The sequence below is a fragment of the Jatropha curcas genome, chromosome 3 (assembly GCF_041381405.1).
Source record: "Jatropha curcas cultivar XTBG-Jc1 chromosome 3, XTBG_Jcur_1.0, whole genome shotgun sequence".
In the NCBI taxonomy this organism is placed as follows: Eukaryota; Viridiplantae; Streptophyta; class Magnoliopsida; order Malpighiales; family Euphorbiaceae; genus Jatropha; species Jatropha curcas.
Genome location: NC_143153.1, coordinates 2,759,812 through 2,779,149, shown reverse-complemented (window position 1 = coordinate 2,779,149; position 19,338 = coordinate 2,759,812). Strand labels below are relative to the sequence as shown.

The 19,338-nt window shown below is 33.6% G+C and overlaps 3 protein-coding genes across 9 annotated transcripts; 1 reads left to right on the top strand and 2 right to left on the bottom strand.

Moving 5' to 3' along the window:
• Nucleotides 1-1,737: 1,737 nt before the first annotated feature.
• On the bottom strand, nt 1,738-7,339 carry LOC105644953 (exocyst complex component EXO84B). 3 transcript variants are annotated; one of them, XM_020683376.3, is made up of 7 exons: nt 7,060-7,339; nt 6,847-6,944; nt 5,554-6,601; nt 4,517-5,008; nt 3,451-3,633; nt 3,174-3,298; nt 1,738-2,469 (listed from the first exon to the last, which is right to left on the bottom strand). In XM_020683376.3, the coding sequence occupies exons 1-7, from the start codon at nt 7,204-7,206 to the stop codon at nt 1,959-1,961; spliced, it is 2,604 nt and encodes an 867-aa protein (XP_020539035.1). In that variant the 5' UTR covers nt 7,207-7,339; the 3' UTR covers nt 1,738-1,958. The 3 variants fall into 3 exon arrangements, with proteins under 3 accessions (XP_020539035.1, XP_020539037.1, XP_020539036.1); XM_020683378.3 differs by having other exon boundaries at nt 7,065-7,203; XM_020683377.3 differs by lacking the exon at nt 3,451-3,633.
• A 157-nt stretch (nt 7,340-7,496) lies between these two features.
• On the top strand, nt 7,497-15,666 carry PSAT1 (phospholipid sterol acyl transferase 1). 5 transcript variants are annotated; one of them, XR_001047374.4, is made up of 16 exons: nt 7,502-7,871; nt 8,112-8,247; nt 8,357-8,501; nt 9,288-9,453; nt 9,556-9,632; nt 10,061-10,281; nt 10,361-10,535; nt 11,301-11,400; nt 11,909-12,003; nt 12,480-12,531; nt 12,609-12,680; nt 13,473-13,641; nt 14,201-14,305; nt 14,377-14,461; nt 14,571-14,718; nt 15,065-15,666. XR_001047374.4 is itself a non-coding variant. In XM_020683380.3 (16 exons), exons 1-15 carry the CDS (start codon nt 7,629-7,631, stop codon nt 14,650-14,652), a joined length of 1,923 nt encoding a protein of 640 aa, XP_020539039.1. In that variant the 5' UTR covers nt 7,502-7,628; the 3' UTR covers nt 14,653-14,661; nt 15,065-15,666. The 5 variants fall into 5 exon arrangements, 4 of the variants coding, with proteins under 4 accessions (XP_020539040.1, XP_020539039.1, XP_089575034.1 ...); XM_020683380.3 differs by having other exon boundaries at nt 14,571-14,661; XM_020683381.3 differs by lacking the exon at nt 15,065-15,666 and having other exon boundaries at nt 7,497-7,871; nt 12,639-12,680; nt 14,571-14,769.
• A 199-nt stretch (nt 15,667-15,865) lies between these two features.
• LOC105644500 (rho GDP-dissociation inhibitor 1) lies at nt 15,866-18,689 on the bottom strand. Its single transcript, XM_012229875.4, has 5 exons — nt 18,299-18,689; nt 17,646-17,709; nt 17,326-17,547; nt 16,617-16,741; nt 15,866-16,095 (listed from the first exon to the last, which is right to left on the bottom strand). Exons 1-5 carry the CDS (start codon nt 18,491-18,493, stop codon nt 16,027-16,029), a joined length of 675 nt encoding a protein of 224 aa, XP_012085265.1. The 5' UTR covers nt 18,494-18,689; the 3' UTR covers nt 15,866-16,026.
• Between the last annotated feature and the right edge of the window lie 649 nt (nt 18,690-19,338).

Sequence of the window (19,338 nt, the reverse complement as noted above, 5' to 3'; positions counted from 1 at the left end):
AATTGTTATTATTGTTTATTTTTAATATAAAAATTTTGAAATAATTATAACAACTAAGAATAATAGCTCAATATTAAACTATTAAAAGTTATAAGTGATTTTTTATCAATATATGTATAAAATTCAATTAAAATCAATTATAATTTATAATTATAGGATGGAAACAAAGTCAAGAGGACGTTCTATATGAGTAAGAAAGCTTAACAAATTTATATAATGCTTGACAACAATTAAATTTAATTTACTTTATAATGCAAGACAACAATTAAACTTAACAAACTTAAATAAGTAAGAAAGCTCGGATTAAGTTAAAAAAAAAAAAAAGTCAATAGTACATTCTATATTAATGTACTTTTTATTTGCAATTTAAATTCTAATTGCGATTTAAGGTGTTACTGTAATAAAATATTAAAATTCACTGTGAAATTGATATAAAAATTAAAATATAGTGAAATTGCAATACAATGCAAAGTTCAACGTGAAAATATACATTAAGCCTATAAACACGATGCTCCTTCTCTTCCCAACTGATTAGCACGCTTTCCGTTTTACGAGAATTAAGAAAAACCAGTTATTTTTGTTAAAAATGTAATTTTATGTGCATTTTTTTATTATATTCTTACTTTAACATTAAATATATTCATTAATCTATTATTGATTTTTTCATCTACCAAGATTAATTAATTATCTAAGGTGTATATATTGAAAATGACTAAATTTAGTAAATACTCACGTTTTCAAATTTCGAAGTGATTATTAATAAATGATGACATTGGAAATTGGAAATTGAAGAGTAATTGATAAAAATAAAACAATTATTTTTAATAAGTAACATTAAATATGAGTATAATATAGATTTAACATATTAATTAACTTATTAAAATGGTCCATTAATAAAAAATTTCAATTTTTTGAGTGAGCTATAATTTGAGACAAATAAAAAAGAAAAATGTATTTATCAATTGGGGACAGAAAGAGTAATAGTATAATTCGTTGATAAATTATATGCGCATTTTTTTTTAGAAAAAATATTCATACAAATATTTTTTTTTTCATTAAAAAACAAATACTTTTTTTCATATTTTTTAATGTTTGCGTATGCGAAGACCCAATTCTAAACTATATGAATAAAAACACATATTTTTGGAGTAATAGTGACGGCTCTAGTTTTGGAGTACGGGAAAAAATCAGAGAATAAAGATTATTTTATTGGTCAAAATAGAATTAAATCATTTTAAAGAAAATAATTTTATATTTTTAAGTGAAGAAAATATTTTTATAATACTATCAAACTTATTATATCCATATAACTTCAATTTTATTAATTTATTATTCACCGCCACGGGTTACTAGCAAGTAGCAACAACCATAATATATCATTTATATATATTTTTTATCATATATAATAATAAATTTTTAGAATATGAAATTTCTTTAATCATAAATATTTATATAAGTTAAATATTTTAATATTTTTAACGCAAAAAAAAAAAAGAAAATAAATTATTTGAAAAATATAATTCAAATTAAAAAATGTTTTCAAAAAATAAGTTATTTTCCTAAAATTTAGATTTGGGGATGCTTTTAACCAAAAAAAAAAAAAAAAAAAACCCATGTAAACCATCAAATCAATCATAACCGATTCAAGATCACAAATTGTGATCTAATTTAAAGAAACTGAATTATCAGTTCAGTTTATAATTTTAAGATTAAAACAACATACGTAGAACAAAACCATATCGTAATTGTAAACTCAAAATTGCATTTCAATCTTACGAGTCATTGACAGTTCGCTACCGTTGTCTTCTACACTTCCATTACTTCATCATCGATGATCTAAGGCTTAGAATGCTAGCCAAACTGTTATCTGCAGAATCTTGTTACAATCTTTAATGGAAAACAGGCAGCCAATTTCAAGCTGTCTGGTTCATCCTCACCTTGCAGGCCGAGTCAAAACTTTAAGTGCTCCTACTCACTTCAGTGGGGAATCCTTCTTCAGAAGTTTCTCCATTATCCACAGATAACAACAGATCTGATAAAGTAGTTTCTTGTGCAAAATGAAATCTATCAGATGCCACATTTTTTGATTCAATATCTTCCAAGTCTCCAGAAGAGTCTAAGGGATGTGTTGCTGCACTCCTTTCAACATTACAACCCTTGTCTTCCATAGCATCTTGTGACCACACAAAATAATCCAATTCTTTTATCAATTTCGCTTTTTGTTTCCTGGTGGCAACTTCTGATGCCTCTATGGCTTCTGCATCCTCTTCTGACACTGGAAAAAACTCAAAAGAACTTCTAGCATCATCCATAACAGTTTCACTTCCATGCTCAGAATGGTTTTCAGGTGGTTCTACATAATCATTAACAAGCTCATAGTTTGAAGGCAATTCGGTTTTCTCTATCTCCAACAGCCATTGAATTGCCTCAGCTGCAGCTTTTATAGCCCACCCGTCATCTTCAACATCTCTGCAAAAGATAACTTGAAACTGTCATCTCTAGGGGGGCCTCAATTTTTGCCAAGCAACAATGTGGAATCAATCAAAAGAAACTCAAATTAAAACCTGTAATTTCTGATTGTCCTAAAATCTTAATTGTTTTCTCTTTTCTTTAGACGTCCTATGTTGTGGATAATGTAAGGAAATTTCTCTGGGCGAAAGCTTTACCCCTAAGCATAAAAACGAATACAATGTTTTCTAAGGCATGCAAATTAATCAGTATATCTAAAAACATGTTACTCTTATATAAAGCATAGATGAATTTCTAGTTGTTGAAGACAAACACAAAGCGAGCTGTGAAACCACTCTTTTTACAAGTAACACCTCTGGTGTCATATACTGACACTTTCATCCCTTTTTATACAGTGTAATGCAGTAATTAGAATTTTGAAATACTTGCAACAAAGAACATTTTGTTGTTTTTCCAGGTGCTGATATGCCTTCAGAATCACAGTTTATTGATAGGACACCACGAATTGATGCAATAGAGAACCTCTTGAACAGTGAAGATATATAAATAATTTGACTTACAGGTTTTAACCTTCCTTAGTAACCCACAATCTAACCATAATCTTCCAAAATAATATTAGCTGCCTATTTTCTTTCTTTTCTTCTCCTCTCTCTCAATAATATTTCTTCAGGAGTGATAAGCAGCATATCAACTTAGAACATTACCTTACAGGATCTAGTCCAACAGAAACAAAGGCTGATTTCAAGAGAGTTGAGAGAGCCAAGGGACTGTTGGGAAAGTATTCTTCGTACTTTGTGACTGCTGCCAGAAAATGCGTATCTAGCACAAACTGCTCTATGCACATGGACATGAACGAATCAATTCAGCAAAATGATAAAGCACCATGGTAACAATGACTGAAATACCACATGCTTATCTTAAAACAAATTTTGCCACCAGAATATGCTGCCAGAAATTCTCTAAGTGCAAAAATTAATATACCTGATTCAAAACATCAGAATGTTGGAAAGTCAAGTTTTCTTTAATTTCCCAAATCTCTTTGTTGTTTGAAATCCAGATGAAAACTGCCTTAATTAGGTCTCTTGATAATTCCATCAACCAATCCACTTCAAAAACATTGTCTTCTGCAAGTTTATCTAATTTCCGCAGTTCTAAAAACAATAACTTGTGTACAACAAAATGGAAACTGTATGAGGAGAATGTGGTCTACAGAAAGTTAATGGAAATTGATTGATTCATAGAAAACTTTAAAGATTCTTTGTTAGAATTTAATAAAAGCTAATTCAAGAGATAAAGGGAGGAGAAAAGAACTACAAAAATAAAAACAATCTGATGGAGAACCAACAACTCTGGAAAATTTAAAGCCAAAACAGCAACATAATAGAAGCAGAGTCACCAGAGAACCAAATCAGCGACAAAATAAATAAATAAGCAAAATTATTTTGTTATCGAATTATTTCAGTAATAGACTATGCATCAAACATTATCCTATATGTTTCTGAGGGAGTCCAATTTATGCTTCAAGCCTTCAACAGAAGATTCAACATAGACAGTACATCAACAGAGGCAGGAAAAACAATATGATTAGGTCAGTGGAACAGAGAAAAGGGCTGAAAATGAAATCAAACAGGAAGGACACTAATATCACCAATGATGCAATCAGATAGAATGTATTTTTGTACCGGGGGCTGCTTCCACTACAGGATAGAAAATGAGAGGCCTTATGCATTAGAACAGCCTAATTCTCTTATAAAATACAATAATGTACTTCATGTCCTAATCATTACAGAATCAATTGAGACAAGACAGCTTCAGCAGAATATTTTTTTTCATATAGATGATTTACAAAATGGACCAAAAAGAGCTACTAGGACAGGGAAAACACTAAGATAAGCATATGAACATACATTCATTATCCTGAATTGAAAAAGTCCTTTGTTCTTTCTCTTTTCCTCTTCTCTTCTTTCAGATTGAAACTAAAAGGGTACACTAGAAATGTTGAAATGCAAGGTCATTATGTTCATATTCTAAAAGAAGCAAAGGGTACCTGAAAGAAGGAAGAGGGCATCAGTCCATGTACCAGGCTGGAACCAGTCTTGCGGTCAACAGGTATTTCTGGGTTCCATTTACAGACCTCAAGGGACAATATTTTGCATATAAATTTCTGGAAGAACTGAGTTCTAAGCTGAACAGATGCCTCTTGAATTGTCATTACACAACTATCAAGTTCCTGCTGCTGACAAGCCACTGAATGGTTTTCTGTTAGCTCCGAATTAGTACAGTTGATATCCCTGAAAAAGCTTACAACAGTGCTAGAGAAGAAATGATTAACAGTTGATAGATTTGCCAGAATTGAAACTTGTTGCAGCACTGACTCTGCCAAAATTATTTTTGAACCACTATTTTCTGACACATTTAGTTTAGAGTTCATAGCTTTTTCCAGGATGGATATATACTCCATGAAGAGGTTACTGAGTCCTTCGAGGATGGAATCTTCCATTTGAATCGCAGCTAAAGGGATCATCTCTTGAGTGATAGCCTGAAAAATATGAACGGATATTAGCAATAGCATACTCACAAACATGAGCATCCTTGAATATCTTTAGTCAACCTTTATCTCTTCAATAACAAATTCATCATTTCACAATAAAATCCCACATCCACTTCATGAAACATGCTTAAAGAACAATCACATACTGAATTTTAATTCACTTGAAGTGACTAATTATGCTTTTGAAGTCCACATTTTTCATCCACCAAAATTATTCAGAAGGATAGAATACAATAAAAGAATGGACTTATCCTGTAAAAGCTTTCACCTAGTGGTACAACACTTACAGTAAACTAGTGTATCCAAAACATCAGTGTTCTCTGGAAACAAAGAAAATATAGTTTTATCACGTGCAATTCATGATGGTCTTTTGATATTTTATAAGTATTTGATCATAACAAAGTTGCTACTGCTGCCTTCATCAGACAAGCATTTGGCACTGACCAGTCACCTATAATGCCCTTACTTTTCGCTTTAGAAACTGGTTTCCATCAGTTTGACATTAAAACTGGTGCAAAAAGAAAATAACAAACCTGCAAGAGAGTTACAAACTTCCGGCCACTGTTAGTGAGCAGGCAATATTCTGGTTGTTGCCCAACAGCATAAGAGCAGTCTTCATTCAGGATTCCAGACACAAGATATCTGCCCAAAACCCAAGCATCGGTAGATGTAATGATGCTGATTACTTTCTTAAAATGGTCTATATGTATCTCTAAAACATCCTCCATGCAATTGCGAAGATGCCTGATCAAGCATGGCTGCAACATTAATCTTTGGGTTTCTAACAAAGAGCAATATGAGATTGCAACTTGCACAGCTTCTACTGCTGCAGAAAGTCCATCAGTTATTTCTGAGACAGATTTAACATATTTGGTAAAAGAAAAGGCAAATACTTCGATTTCCTCTTGAACCCATTGGATAAATTCTGAAGCATAAGGAGATGTTTCTCCATAAAGCTTTACAAAGCTCCTTGCTGCTTGAGAAATAATAGAAAAAACAAAATTTGAAAGTTCCTTAATGTACATCCCTTGTAAAAAGGACTCTGAACTTTGCAAATTATGTATTCCAGCAGCAAGACGCGAATGGTAATACTTGAGCAATAACTGAGTAGCTATATGACTGTTCCCCAGCCTGCAAATTCCAACTAATGCCTTCTGAAGTTCTGCAGCAGAAATTCTTGAATTTTCAGCCACCAGCGTTAACTGCAATGTAATCATGGCCTTCCTCTCAGAAATGGCAGAGTTATATAGCATTAAAACATCCAATGGGGTATCGTCTTCAAGCTGAACCTTTTGTAAATTTTCTTCCTCCATTTCTAAAATTGCTATAGCTTCATCAACTCTATTTTCTGACAAGAGCACGTCCAAGTTCTCTGAAACATTACTGACACGAGCCTCCAACTCATTTAGGGGAGATAATTCATCACATTTCAATTTTTCTGTGATTGATTCCATGGTTTCCTCTGACAAAGCTTTCTGATAAACACCATCAATCAGATCTTTTACAAGCCTCTTTTGTGTTGAAACATGGGTTCTCAATACCATCAATTCCTTCTCCATGTCTTTTACTTCCTCAAATATTCTGCAAGCATTACAAAACAGCCAACGAAGAGAAAAACGCATACATTAGTTATAACATTAAAAGTAATCAGTCTATCAGATTACCTTTTTTTTTTTTTTTTTTTACATATTACTTATATTTAGCATAAAACCTAAAGAAAGACATCAAAACCGATGAAAAATTAATCATTTAAAAATAAAAAATAATAATAACTGAAAAAATATCAAAACAAGAGGAATAATTAACAATAAAATCAAGAAAGATACCCAACAAAAGCTGAATAATTAGAGAAAATATTTCTATGAAAATCTTCATCTGATGCTGCCTTTATTTCCAGCAGCTCCGTACAAAGACGCCTTATACCCTAAATATCAAACAACAAAACACAAATTCATACTCTGTTAATAAGAAACAGTTCCATATCCTCTTCTGACTTCAGTTTTCTCGGAAACCAAACAAACATTTAAAAAGCGACCTACCTTACCGCTCATAGATTCGAGCTCGGACTCCTCGTCTCTTTCGCTTGACACGGAAGACAAGTCAGAGCTGGTGCCAGAATCGGGTGAATCCTCCGGTTGCCGGTGGTCTCTAAACCGGAACCTAGAAGAAACCGTAGATGATTCCATAAGAACCAATTTTCCATGCAACTAACGAAACCACGTCCTTCTGGCAATTGATTTAGATTCAGGATCTTGTGAAAAGGCATTTCTTGGAGCTTTCTGTAGTCGTTTTGTGCCACTGGTCGCTCAGGCTTCGGTTCCTCCGATAAACGAAAGCAAACAAAGTACCAGTTCAGCTTTTTCCAATTATATTATTTGGCGCCATTACAGACAAGTCTGAACGAGGTCGATTTAGAAAGGCGAAAAACGGTATCGTTTAACTTGCGTCACTTTTTAAACGATGAGATAATCTGTCGTTTTATGGCAGCGAAAAATCGCGGCCTGTAACCAATGAAGCATCCACGAGAGCACCAAAATTTCAACTCCCAAACGGATAGTCAGAGTCATCGAGCACATCTCTCCCTCTCGAAACTAAAAATGAGAAAAAGATGAGGGTAAGAGGAGGCCTCCGGCATCTGGCCGTCGTTGTGGCGGTTCTGATCATTATTGGTGGTGGTGGTGGTCTTCCTAGAAGCTCTGGTGATGGAAGAGAGTTAGACTACTCGAAGCTGTCGGGGATAATAATTCCTGGCTTCGCGTCGACTCAGTTAAGAGCCTGGTCTGTTCTCGACTGCCCTTACTCTCCTCTTGACTTTAACCCTCTCGACCTCGTCTGGCTCGACACCACCAAAGTAACTCTCTCTCTCTCTCTCTCTCTCTCTCTCTCTCGTTTTCTTTTTATTCATTACATGAAAATTATTTAAATGATTAAATCTAAGTTCGTTCGAGCTCCTGCAATGAAGTTAAACTAAGTTCATTTTACGTTTGATTTTGAATTCTGAGAGATTATATCGGCTAGTTAGTAAATCGTAGCTAAATAATTTTCAACGGTTTGTGATGGAGATTGTAATAATTCTTTTTGTGTGATGCAGCTTCTTTCTGCTGTAAATTGTTGGCTTAAGTGTATGATGCTCGATCCTTACAATCAAACTGATCATCCTGAATGCAAGTCACGGCCTGATAGTGGTCTTTCAGCGATTACAGAGCTAGATCCTGGTTATATAACAGGTATGTTTGAGTATTTTCTTTTATGCTTTGCTCATTTTAAGTTAGTGATTTTGTCTTTTCTTTGATGACAAGAAAATTGTAGTGAATTTCTAGTCTTTATGCTCTTCAGGTCCTCTTTCTTCTGTATGGAAAGAATGGATTAAGTGGTGCGTCGAGTTTGGTATTGAGGCTAATGCAATTATTGCTGTTCCTTATGATTGGAGATTAGCGCCATCAATGCTTGAGGAACGGGACCTTTACTTTCACAGGCTCAAGTTTGTATATTTCCTAAATCGCTCATTGACTATAACATTAACTTTTAATACATATTTGGTTGTTTGGTTGACAGAATGGGAAAATTTTTATTTTTTGTTTATGATGGATGCAATCTGAGGATTTTCTACATTTCTGTGATTAACTTACAGCTTCAACAACAAAGAACTCCTGACAATATGTATTTTGGTCCATACAAATTACTTGATAATTCCGAAAACTTTGATATGGAAAAATTTTAGGTGCAGTTCTGCGATTCTAGTTATCCTTGGTACTGAGAACCATGATTCTCGAATTATAAACCAGCAATTATGTTCTGATTGTAACTATTGTAAGTTTGACTGTTTTATTTCTTGAAATAAGTTTTGTGCTTTTAGATTCCCATAGATAAGTCAAAGTCGATGTTTGAAAGTGTTTTAAGTAGCTGTATGAATAGCCACAAATATTGGGGTGAGGTGTATGTGTTTATAATACGCATAAAGTTGTTTCTCAATCTGAATCCAGCTGAATTTAGTTTGATGATTAATTAAAAAATAGTAGCTCTTTTTGTGCTGCAAGGGGATATCTCATGGAGTGCAACTATGCCTGATTTTGACATTAACAGCTGGTTTATGTGTATGCCTAGTCTATCCCTGAACTTCTTTTCAGGTGCATAATTTGAATTTGTTAGAAAACTAAATGCGTGCTAATAGTTTTGAAAACAAATTTCTGAACCATGTCTCATGACCATTGTGTGAGATCTTGTGTTTGATTTGAGAGATTTTTGATTTTATCTTTCACTTTTGTAGGTTGACATTTGAAACTGCTCTTAAACTTCGTGGTGCACCCTCAATTGTATTTGGCCATTCTTTGGGTAACCATGTCTTCCGCTACTTTCTAGAATGGTTAAAGCTAGAAATTGCCCCAAAGCATTACAATAAATGGCTGGATGAACACATTCACATCTATTTTGCTGTGGGTATGATTTATTTGCTTCAAAATCCTCTTGCCCAAAGGGCGGACTTTGTTTGGTAAAATATGGCATTTATTTGGGCTTACTTTGTTGCTTGATTCCAGGAGCTCCTCTTCTTGGTGCAACTGAGACAGTCAAAGCAACACTCTTTGGAAACACCTTTGGTCTTCCTGTTTCTGAGGTTACCTATTTACTCTGTTTGTGAAAGCAATCTTTTCTTAATTGGTGCTGTTGTCTATTTACTAAATTATCTTCATTCTATTTTCATCTTTCTACTCATAAAGAATTATTTATCCCCCATTTTTTATAGTAAATTCCAACTGCATTGCTACAAATTTAAAATTACTGATGCACATATCACAAAATCTCGAGAATTTTAGTGATCTAAATGAGATAAATAGTGCTTCTAAGAGAATATTTGCTTATATAATTATCATAGTGGGTTTATTTAATCTTACAGTTCTATTACAATTGCTTGGGGGAATTTCTGTTAACAACTGTATTTCGCAAGCTCGCTAGATGTTTACTCATTTATCATGTTATCTTGTTATCTCATGCCATTGGATTCAGATGTCTGTTTAACATTTGCTTATGACATGCTATGGCAAGGTACCAGGGCACAGCTCGATTGATGTTCAATTCTTTTGCTTCTTCATTATGGATGATACCATCTTCAAAGTACTGTACAGCTCAAAATCCATACTGGAAACATTTCTCTGGGGCATCCAGGAAAAGTCGTCAGATCTATCAGTGTGAAGAAGATGAATTTCGTTTTAATTACTCTGGATGGCCAACAAATATAGTCAACATTGAAATTCCTTCTATCCATGGTAAGAATTTATAGATTAATCTCATTAAAGGGAAATTATGATAAAGGTCATATGCTGTATTCAAATTTCATATTTGCAGCATTTGATGCCTATCCATCAGCTACAGAAGTAACTCAGACCAACTTGTCTAACCTGGAATGTGGACTCCCTACTCAGTTATCTTTTTCAGCTCGTGAAGTATCAGATGGAACCTTTTTCAAAGCAATAGAGGACTATGATTCTGATAGCAAGAGACTCTTGTACCAATTACAGAAGTGGGTATTTCTTGGCGAATGCTGATAAGGATGTTTTTAAAAAATTAGTCTTTGGAAGTAAACTAACAAATTGCCTTATAGATGCAAGATTCACTTTCATATTGGATTGTATTTGCATTGAACTTAAAAATACTGTCATTTCTTGTACTGATAGAAAATATTACTTTCGCTTTTTTTTAAAACTTTTTCATGATGCCTCATATGTCTCAGGTTTTTAGTTGTCTTTATTTTCTTGTCAGTCTATCTTTTTGGTTATTAACAATTTGTAGTGTTTTTCAATGATAATACACTCGCGCAGGAAATATTTTTGGCACATGCTTATTTCAAGGGTGGATAATCACATGAATACCCACCAACCACCTCTGAATTATAGATATAGTTCTTTCATTTGCTTAGCTCCATGTAGATCCATTCATCTGGTAATGCAAATGCCACTGCTAATCAATTTTCTAAGAGAATCAACATATTTTGAAATGGTCTAAATTGTTTTATGCCTTCAAGATCATATGAAGCTGCGAAATATGTTGGTTCAACTTGCAGTTTCCGAAGAGAGTTTTTTTCCTTTTTGATCAGTAATTTACTGAACCATGTTATGTTGATATGCATGCACTTCTAGATAGATCAGTCAAACTTCCAAATGTTTCCTTTACAATTTGTAAATATTTTTGAGTCAACAGCGTCCATGACAAACCATTAAGTGTGCATGATGTTTGCACATTTCAACTTTCTTATATCCCTAAATTTGCAGTATGGTACTTTTTTCAGGTCATATCATGGTGATCCTGTTCTGAATCCACTTACACCTTGGGACAGACCACCTATTAAAAATGTTTTCTGCATCTATGGAATAGATATGAAGACTGAGGTATAATTGTCTTCTTGAAGTGACTATGAAATTCTTCTTTTTTTCGGTGAACCTCTTAGACAGGTGGAATTGCATTGCAGTGAATTGTTTTTCTAGCCAATAATAGATGCCTATGGATTCTCTTTCCATGTAGTGCTGTTTTTTCTGTAAGATTTATCCCCATGATTGATTTGGAAGTGTTACTAATCGTTTCCTGGCTTTTTCAGTATTCTTTTTGCATGAACAAATCACATTAAAACTTCCTCTTTTATCATGCTCAAATCACGTTTGCAACTGGTTTTCCTCTCTCTATCCTTCCCCCTCTCTCTTCTACTTTCTCCTGGCCCCCTGTCTGAAAGAGACTGTTTTTGCCGAAGAAGTTCCATGTCAGTCTTTGTTGTTTTAACTGGTTATTTTCTATGTTCATCAATTATTATTTGGATAGTTGATAGGTTGTTTACATCCCTAAGATAGTTCGCTCTTATGACTAGGGGATGATGGTTTTGGTATCTTGGCAATGGCAAAACAGGTTGGTTACTATTTTGCACCAAGTGGCAAGCCTTACCCAGATAATTGGATCATAACAGATGTCATTTACGAGCTTGAAGGATCTCTTATCACAAGGTAAGTGTTATTTACTGTTTATGTGATAAGATTGTTTTAAGATAAGAAAATACATTGAGAAAGAATGGAACAGTTGTACATGGAGGAGGACAAAGTAACATTTTTTTTTTTTTTTTTTTTTGAGTATTTTGGTAGAGGGAGTTGAACTTTCTATTCCCAGTCGATAGATGCAGTACCACTAGGGTAAGCATCAGTAATATTAACTAGTGGACCATAGACACGTGAATATAGTTGCACATCTGTGTGCTATACTGGTTGAGATTTAACATCATGTTCCCTATAAGCAGGAAGAAATAAAATTTTAGGTCCTCTCTCAGCACTTTTGTTCTTATTTATACCAATATCGAAGTCTTTTTGTTCCAAAATTAACATGCTCCATCTCATTAAAAAAAATTGACCATTGTTATAATCTAATGACATCTGGCTTCATTGAAGATTAAAATTACCTCTTTCTATTCCTCTGTTACATCTTGTAGGTCAGGAAATCTGGTTGAGGGGAATCCTGGACCTGCAAGTGGGGATGAAACAGTAAGCTCATGAATCACATCTTTTGCTATCTGAAATTTCTTGTGGCTTTAGCAATTAATTTGGCAAATCTGTGCCAGGTACCATATAATTCTCTCTCTTTTTGCAAGAACTGGCTGGGACCCAGAGTTAACATAACAAGAGCTCCTCAGGTACTTATATTCTGGTTACTGTGATCTTTGCATCTGCATATGGCTTGTCTGTGGCATAGAACTGCATGCCAGGAATAATTAAAACTTAAATTTGAAATAGGAACATATTACTGCAGTGTAATCCCAATGTGATACAAAACTTGCAGCAACTTGTAATATTTTGTACTCAGCATAACTATATAAATACATATGCGCATATCTAGATATTTGTGTATTTGATGACATATGCTTCTAAAGAAATGATCTTCGTACATTCTAAGAGGAAAAATACTTAACAAGTACAAACTTTCCTTCTAAAAGTTGAAGCAATGCATTCTGGTAACCATGTTTAGGTATTCACAGCAGTATAACCGCATGTTTATGCGGAACTTCTTACAACAAAAAAAGTTTTATCCAAAAATTTTGACAATGTCAAAAAAAAAAATGTAAATTTAGAGGTAAAACTTGTGTTAAAAAGAAATTGGGGGCAAAAATAGTGAAAAAACAAATAAGTTTAATTCATCTTAGCTAAACCTTATGCCTAATTCATTAATTTCTAAATGGAATTACCTTGTTAGTTATTTCAATATGCTAATTTCAGGGAATAGAGTATAAGAGTACTCAAATGTTTCTGAGTGATGTAAATTTTTGTGTTTTATGGCTTTCATGGTGAATGATGGCATTTTCTCATGGAATGATGTCCTATGTCCTAATATTGTTGTGAAAAGCCAGCTAAAGAGGCTATTATGTGTTGCTACAAAAATGAAATTCTTGCTGAATTTTATTTCTTGTTTATTCTTCTGAAAATTGCAGTCAGAGCATGATGGATCTGATGTGCAAGTGGAATTGAATGTAGAGCATCAGCATGAAGCAGATATAGTTCCCAACATGACAAGGTCTCCAAGGGTAAAATACGTTACATATTATGAAGATTCTGAAAGTATTCCAGGAAAGAGAACGGCAGTTTGGGAGATTGATAAAGGTGTGTAAAGTTTCCTTAACTGTAAATGAACTAGAGAAGACATTTACAACTGAAGTGATACTTCCATAGAATTTCAAAAGTAAATAATTCTTTTATGCCATTTGAGGTGATCCAATTTAGATAAGGATCGTAAACCTCGCAGATGATGTATCCATTGATCATATCAAATGTGTGGTTCTCATAGCCTTGACATGATTTTTAATGGACTCATCTATTCTGTTTAATCTGAAATTAATTTAGGATACGTTTTGGGGGTTTGTCTTAGGAACATTTACATATATCTATATTTAGTACCGTTTTGTTTGAGAAGCTAATTTACTACTCAGATCATGCAGTTTCTGTATTTTTCATATTCATGCATCCTGTTTTTTCAAATACATAAAAGTAAGTAATCCAAAAGAAAGTTGGAATATTAATTCTCCTGTTATTTTCTGCAATGTCCTTTTTTGACAGATCTTACATCAATCCTGTTTTATTGGCTTCTTTCTCTGAAGTAATTCCTTGCATATAATTAGCATCAGCAAGGATTTTCTCACAAATTAAAGTTGTCTTCATGTAGCAAATCACAGGAACATTGTTAGGTCCCCTGTTCTAATGCGAGAGTTGTGGCTTCAGATATGGCATGATATTCACCCCAATGCAAAATCAAAATTTGTTACAAAAGGTGAATCTTGCATTATATATTCTCTCCTCTCCAGGGCTTCAGTATGTCCACTGATATATTACTTGTAATAGCTAAGCGTGGACCTTTGAGGGATGATGACTGCTATTGGGACTATGGAAAGGCTAGGTGTGCATGGCCTGACTACTGTGAATATAGGTTTGTATTTTCTCCACAAATGATATCTTGACCAATATTTTTTTTTTATTCTCTTTTTTTTTTTTATTAATTTTTACCTAACCTCTTCATTTGATGGTTGTGCATGCAGATACCTTTTTGGGGATGTTCACCTAGGACAGAGTTGTAGGTTGAAGAATTCTACAGCTGACACGCTTTTGCATTACCTGTAAAATTAGAAGGTGCCATCTGTCTTTTCCTCCAGCAAAACGATTATGCATTGGAAATTTTATGTGATGGTAGAATTCTGTAATTCAAAATAGAAATCTTCTTTTACTGTTCTGAAATTATATCTTTCTTTTATTCCATATTTTCTGATTCATTTGATTCATTACTTAGAAATGCTTGCTATATATGCAATGATATATCTCCAATGTTTATAGCAAACATGCTTTTTAGAATTTTGTTCATTGTAATGCAGTATCATATTTTCTCCTATGTGTCCGCTGTCCCTTTGGTTTTCCATTTGTGGTTCATATCACTCATCACACTTGTAAATCTTAGATTTAAAAAATTTGTAGTTAGATGTTATTAAAATTGTTGCATCATCTCTGCTTTTAGAATGATGTATTCTTGTCATTTCAGTTTCCAGCATACGGTGTATTCTATCCTTTGCAAGTTCTTGCCAATTGTGGCTCCAATCGGTTTTGTACACTCTCCTGAAAGTTGGAAGTAAAAAGCTGTTTGGTCATTTCATAATGCATCATGTGCAAACGAGATGATCTTGCACCTGGGAACGGTCAGGGGGGATTCTAACTCAGAATCATGCACCTGTAAGGCAACTTGCAGCATGTCTGCATTTATCAGTTAAATGCTTGCATCTGTACAACCTTTCCTAACTTGGGCATAGCTAACCTTTCCTGGTAGCTTCATGTATGTGCACGAACATAGATCAGTTGATGAGATGCTTTAATTAAGGACGGTATTTTTCAAGCAGAATTTTCTTGTTCAGAGAACAGATTCTTAATGTTCAGCAATTGTGGGACCCTAGAAGTGGATGCATGGCATGGTTTGCAATGTAACTGGAAGATTTTCTCAGTAGTTTGTAAAAACAATGTTTGTTCAATTGCCTTAAATCCTTGGAAAGGCTAGGACAAAAAGAAAAGAGAAGGATTGTTCTGTAATTGTCAAACAAATAAAGGAGTTATGAGGTAAAATTGGAATTTTGAACCTTTGTATTGAAATCATTAAGTATTTTTTTGTATAGAATCATTCTTTTAAATTTGTAGAGCCTACAGCTCTTCAATTCAAAATCTTGGATTTTCCATGGCTTCTTGTACCTTTAATAATAAAACACCAAATTAGGCTATGTGCATGCCTCAAAAACATTATCCTTGTTCAAACAAAAGAAATTCAGGCAAAAATCTGAGTATGAAAGATTGAAAATTGTGGTTAGAAATTGTGAACTTTAATGGAAAAGAGTATATTTCCCTCAAACCCACACATCTAAATTTAACATATAGGTTCATGAATCCGTGAGGTTGAAAATCCATAGGGAAAAGAAATTGAAGCATAAACACAACAGAAGTTGTGTAGAAAATTATTGGCTAGCTGCTCTTTTTTATCTCGAAGGAATATTTTAGTTCCATATGACATCTTCTATCATCATCTTCGAACTGCAAGAAACAGAAGAACAATTTAAGTCCTTTTTTTCTAAGTTCAACAGTAATGACAATAGTAAAATTGTTGTAATGCAGTGGCAGATTACATTCGTATTCTGGATTAACCATTCTGATACATACACATTTCCTAGTTGTTCTTTAGCATTTACCCTTTGTTGCAATAACAATCAATAGCATCTTTCCTAGTTTAACTAAATTAGATATGGTTTGTAATGCTTTTCTTGGCCAAATGATTTGTAATAATTTTCATGACCATTGCCATTAAGACTTCTCTTGTCCTGATAAGAACCAAAATTCAGCTTCAGTTTGGCATTTTCCCCATACAAATAAAAAACAAGGTTGCATGGGGAAAATTGGTCATCCCAACCTAACCAAACCAACCAACTCCCCAGGCGAAAAGAGATCAAAATGAAAGAGAAGCCCGTGTATTGAAATAACTGGATTTCTAAAAAGCATAAACTGACCACAATAGGCATAACTCAACGGTTTAATAACAAATCTGCAGCTGAATGTACCTTAAGCTTAGCTGAGTAAATTCCCCTTGCCAGTATACCAGAAGGAGTAGTCTCCTCCTCCAAAGTATGCACATATGGTTCCCGTTGAGGAGCAAAAGTACCCAACATTCCCTTGTTTCGATCAACTGACAATCAATGCAAAACAACAATAAATTGTAGACTACTAAATGTAATAATAATAAATCAAATCCTATGCCAGGACAACAACAAAAATCAATCATTTTCTGGCAACCAGTAGTTCTACCATTTCAAGCTCATGACATTGTTCTATCTGATGACACATTTTGATGTTCGAACTGAAGTGACTGGATTCAAAAAAGGACCTTTATTACCAAACAGCACCACATTTGGTTAAAAAGCACATTTCTTTCCTTTATTATAATTTCAGCTGACATTTTCTGGTTGCAGTTCAGATATACTTCCCCAACTTTCTAGCTACTGACAAAGCAAGAAAAATAATTCACTCCAATCTTAAAGTTCAAGGACTACATACACTGACATGAAACTGAAGGGCAGCAAGCTGAAAAGTGAAAAATAACACTAAATAATGTTTCATTTATTTGTTTTCAGAAGTACTGTAAACCAAGCCAAATGGCCTAAAGATACTTTGGGATTATTTATGAGGTTGAGTGGCAATTATTCTTAAAAGTAGATTGGATAAGTCTACAAGATTTTAGTTTCGAATGCAAGGAACAAAATGATTCTGCACCTTGGAGTCCCCCTTTCCACACCGTATTTGAGTACATTAGGCCAGAAACAATGTTATGCAGAACACTGAAAGTTAGCCTAAGCTGATATTGAGATCCTTCGGGAAGAGTAAAAAGGACACGGCCACTCCGATTCTCATCGATAGGCAAGGGAGTGTTTATTTCCCCAATGTCATTAGATATGATTCCTATGGAGTGAAATTTCACTTCAGGTTCCATTTGGCCTGAAAAAAAGGAAATATAAACTCATAATAACTTGAAGCACGCAAACTCATACAAAGGACAAAAGACAATGAAAATAGAAGGCCTCCTTTAAACAAACCATTTAAATCACTTTCTACACAACCAAGCAGCTTCTCTTTCCACCTCCTTAAGCTATCATCATCCTGCAATGCAATTTCATTTCAAATTTGTAGAACAGTATGCCACAGAAATCGGTAGCTACTCATCCATTTTGTTATCATTCGAATATAATGATTATAAGAAACACTTAAACAAACCTTCTAGAATGCAAACATAAACAAAATAAACTTAACACTACCAGTTAAAGGCTAAAATTATTTTAGTGCCAGAAGATAATTTATCTTTCTTTATTGATAATTGACAATCAGTCTTAGTTCCAAAAACTAATTAGGACGCAACCAGGAAAAAATATTCAAATAATCATAATAGAAGATCCAAGTATCAAAAAAACCCCAATTAAAAACATTGACAAGAGAGAAAATATTAGGATCATAAAGTCACAACTGAAAGAATAATGGTTCCAGTAGTTGCTGCTAATAAAGACCAAACATTGGCTTCCAAATTGGAACAAACACTGAATTACGCTAATTTCTAGTAAAATTTTATATTTTATAGTCATCCAAAATAAAAACTTCACCAAAATTAAGGGAGAAAATTGCTGCAACTCCAATTATACTAAAGATTACAGTGTCTGCAAAAATTAAAAAAATAGGAAAAAGAAGAAGAAAAAACCTTGTCTTTCTCAATCTGCTCCTTGAGAGACAGTAAAGGCCCAGGTACAAAGCCAGCAACAGGAACCCCATTATCTTCCTCCTCTTCCTCAGTTTCATCATTTTCAATAACTGGTTTTTCTGCCATTTCCTCTTGTTTCTCACCTACACCACCTATTGTGGACGGTCCTGCTTCCACTCCCTTCCCACTCTCCATCTCTCTCTATTATGACAAAACTACTAAAACCCTCTTTTCAAGTTTATAACTTGAAATCCAAAAGGACAGGAATTGCGATTGAAAGGTTTAACTAAGACAAGAGACCCCAACAAAGTACAGACACCAAGCAGTGAACGCTTTGTTGTTCTCTCTCTGCAACAGTTCTACGTTTGGTCGTTTGTCTTTGTCCTGTCCTAATTTCAAGTGGAGCAATGTCGGCTTTAAAGTGGACACTGGAGCCAAACCAAAAAGAAAAGCAATCTTGCATTATCGTCCTTTCAAATTCATTTAATTCTTGTATGATTTTTTCAAAATTCAAATAAATTTCATTTTGATTTTGTGAATTTGCTAATAAAATTAAATTATTTACTATCAATTATACAATCTGAAAATTCTATCATAGCATCTTAAAACCAAAATTAAAAAAACAATTCTATTTAGTATTTACCATCCATCAATTTAGTATAAGAGACATAATAAAACCTACTTATATCTAAATTTATAATTATAATTATTATCTAAATTTAGAATTATCATATTGTGCAATGTACTTGCTAATAATTTTTTTTATATATTATAAAATTTTAGGCTAAGAAAAAAAATTAATTTGTGAAATACAAGGCTATAATAAGAGAAAGGAGTTTTATTTTTAGAAGAAGAAGAAGAAAAAGAAAGGCAAAATAATGTGTAAAGCCACAAAGAGAGAAAATGAATTATGAATGTATGAGATGATTAAGAAGACAAGCCACGTGGACTAATCTAATACGGCCATAAATCAACTAATCTCGGCGCGATAGACGAATGTTTCTTGTTGCCATTAGCCAAACTAAATTAGAAAAAAAAAA

Bases quoted from the DNA above. Each gene is read 5' to 3' on its own strand.
- LOC105644953 (XM_020683376.3), bottom strand. From the start codon at position 7,206: ATGGAATCATCTACGGTTTCTTCTAGGTTCCGGTTTAGAGACCACCGG. The intron at 6,945-7,059 runs GTAGGTCGCTTT...TTTGATATTTAG, and splicing joins TCGAATCTATGAGCGGTAAG to GGTATAAGGCGTCTTTGTAC. The intron at 6,602-6,846 runs GTATCTTTCTTG...TAATGCTTGCAG, and splicing joins AATTATTCAGCTTTTGTTGG to AATATTTGAGGAAGTAAAAG.
- PSAT1 (XM_020683380.3), top strand. From the start codon at position 7,629: ATGAGGGTAAGAGGAGGCCTCCGGCATCTGGCCGTCGTTGTGGCGGTT. The intron at 9,454-9,555 runs GTGGGTATGATT...GCTTGATTCCAG, and splicing joins ACATTCACATCTATTTTGCT to GAGCTCCTCTTCTTGGTGCA. The intron at 9,633-10,060 runs GTTACCTATTTA...TGCTATGGCAAG, and splicing joins TTGGTCTTCCTGTTTCTGAG to GTACCAGGGCACAGCTCGAT.
- LOC105644500 (XM_012229875.4), bottom strand. From the start codon at position 18,493: ATGGAGAGTGGGAAGGGAGTGGAAGCAGGACCGTCCACAATAGGTGGT. The intron at 17,710-18,298 runs GTTTTTTCTTCT...ATTGCATTGCAG, and splicing joins AGCAGATTGAGAAAGACAAG to GATGATGATAGCTTAAGGAG. The intron at 16,742-17,325 runs GTGCAGAATCAT...ATTGATTGTCAG, and splicing joins GTGGAAAGGGGGACTCCAAG to TTGATCGAAACAAGGGAATG.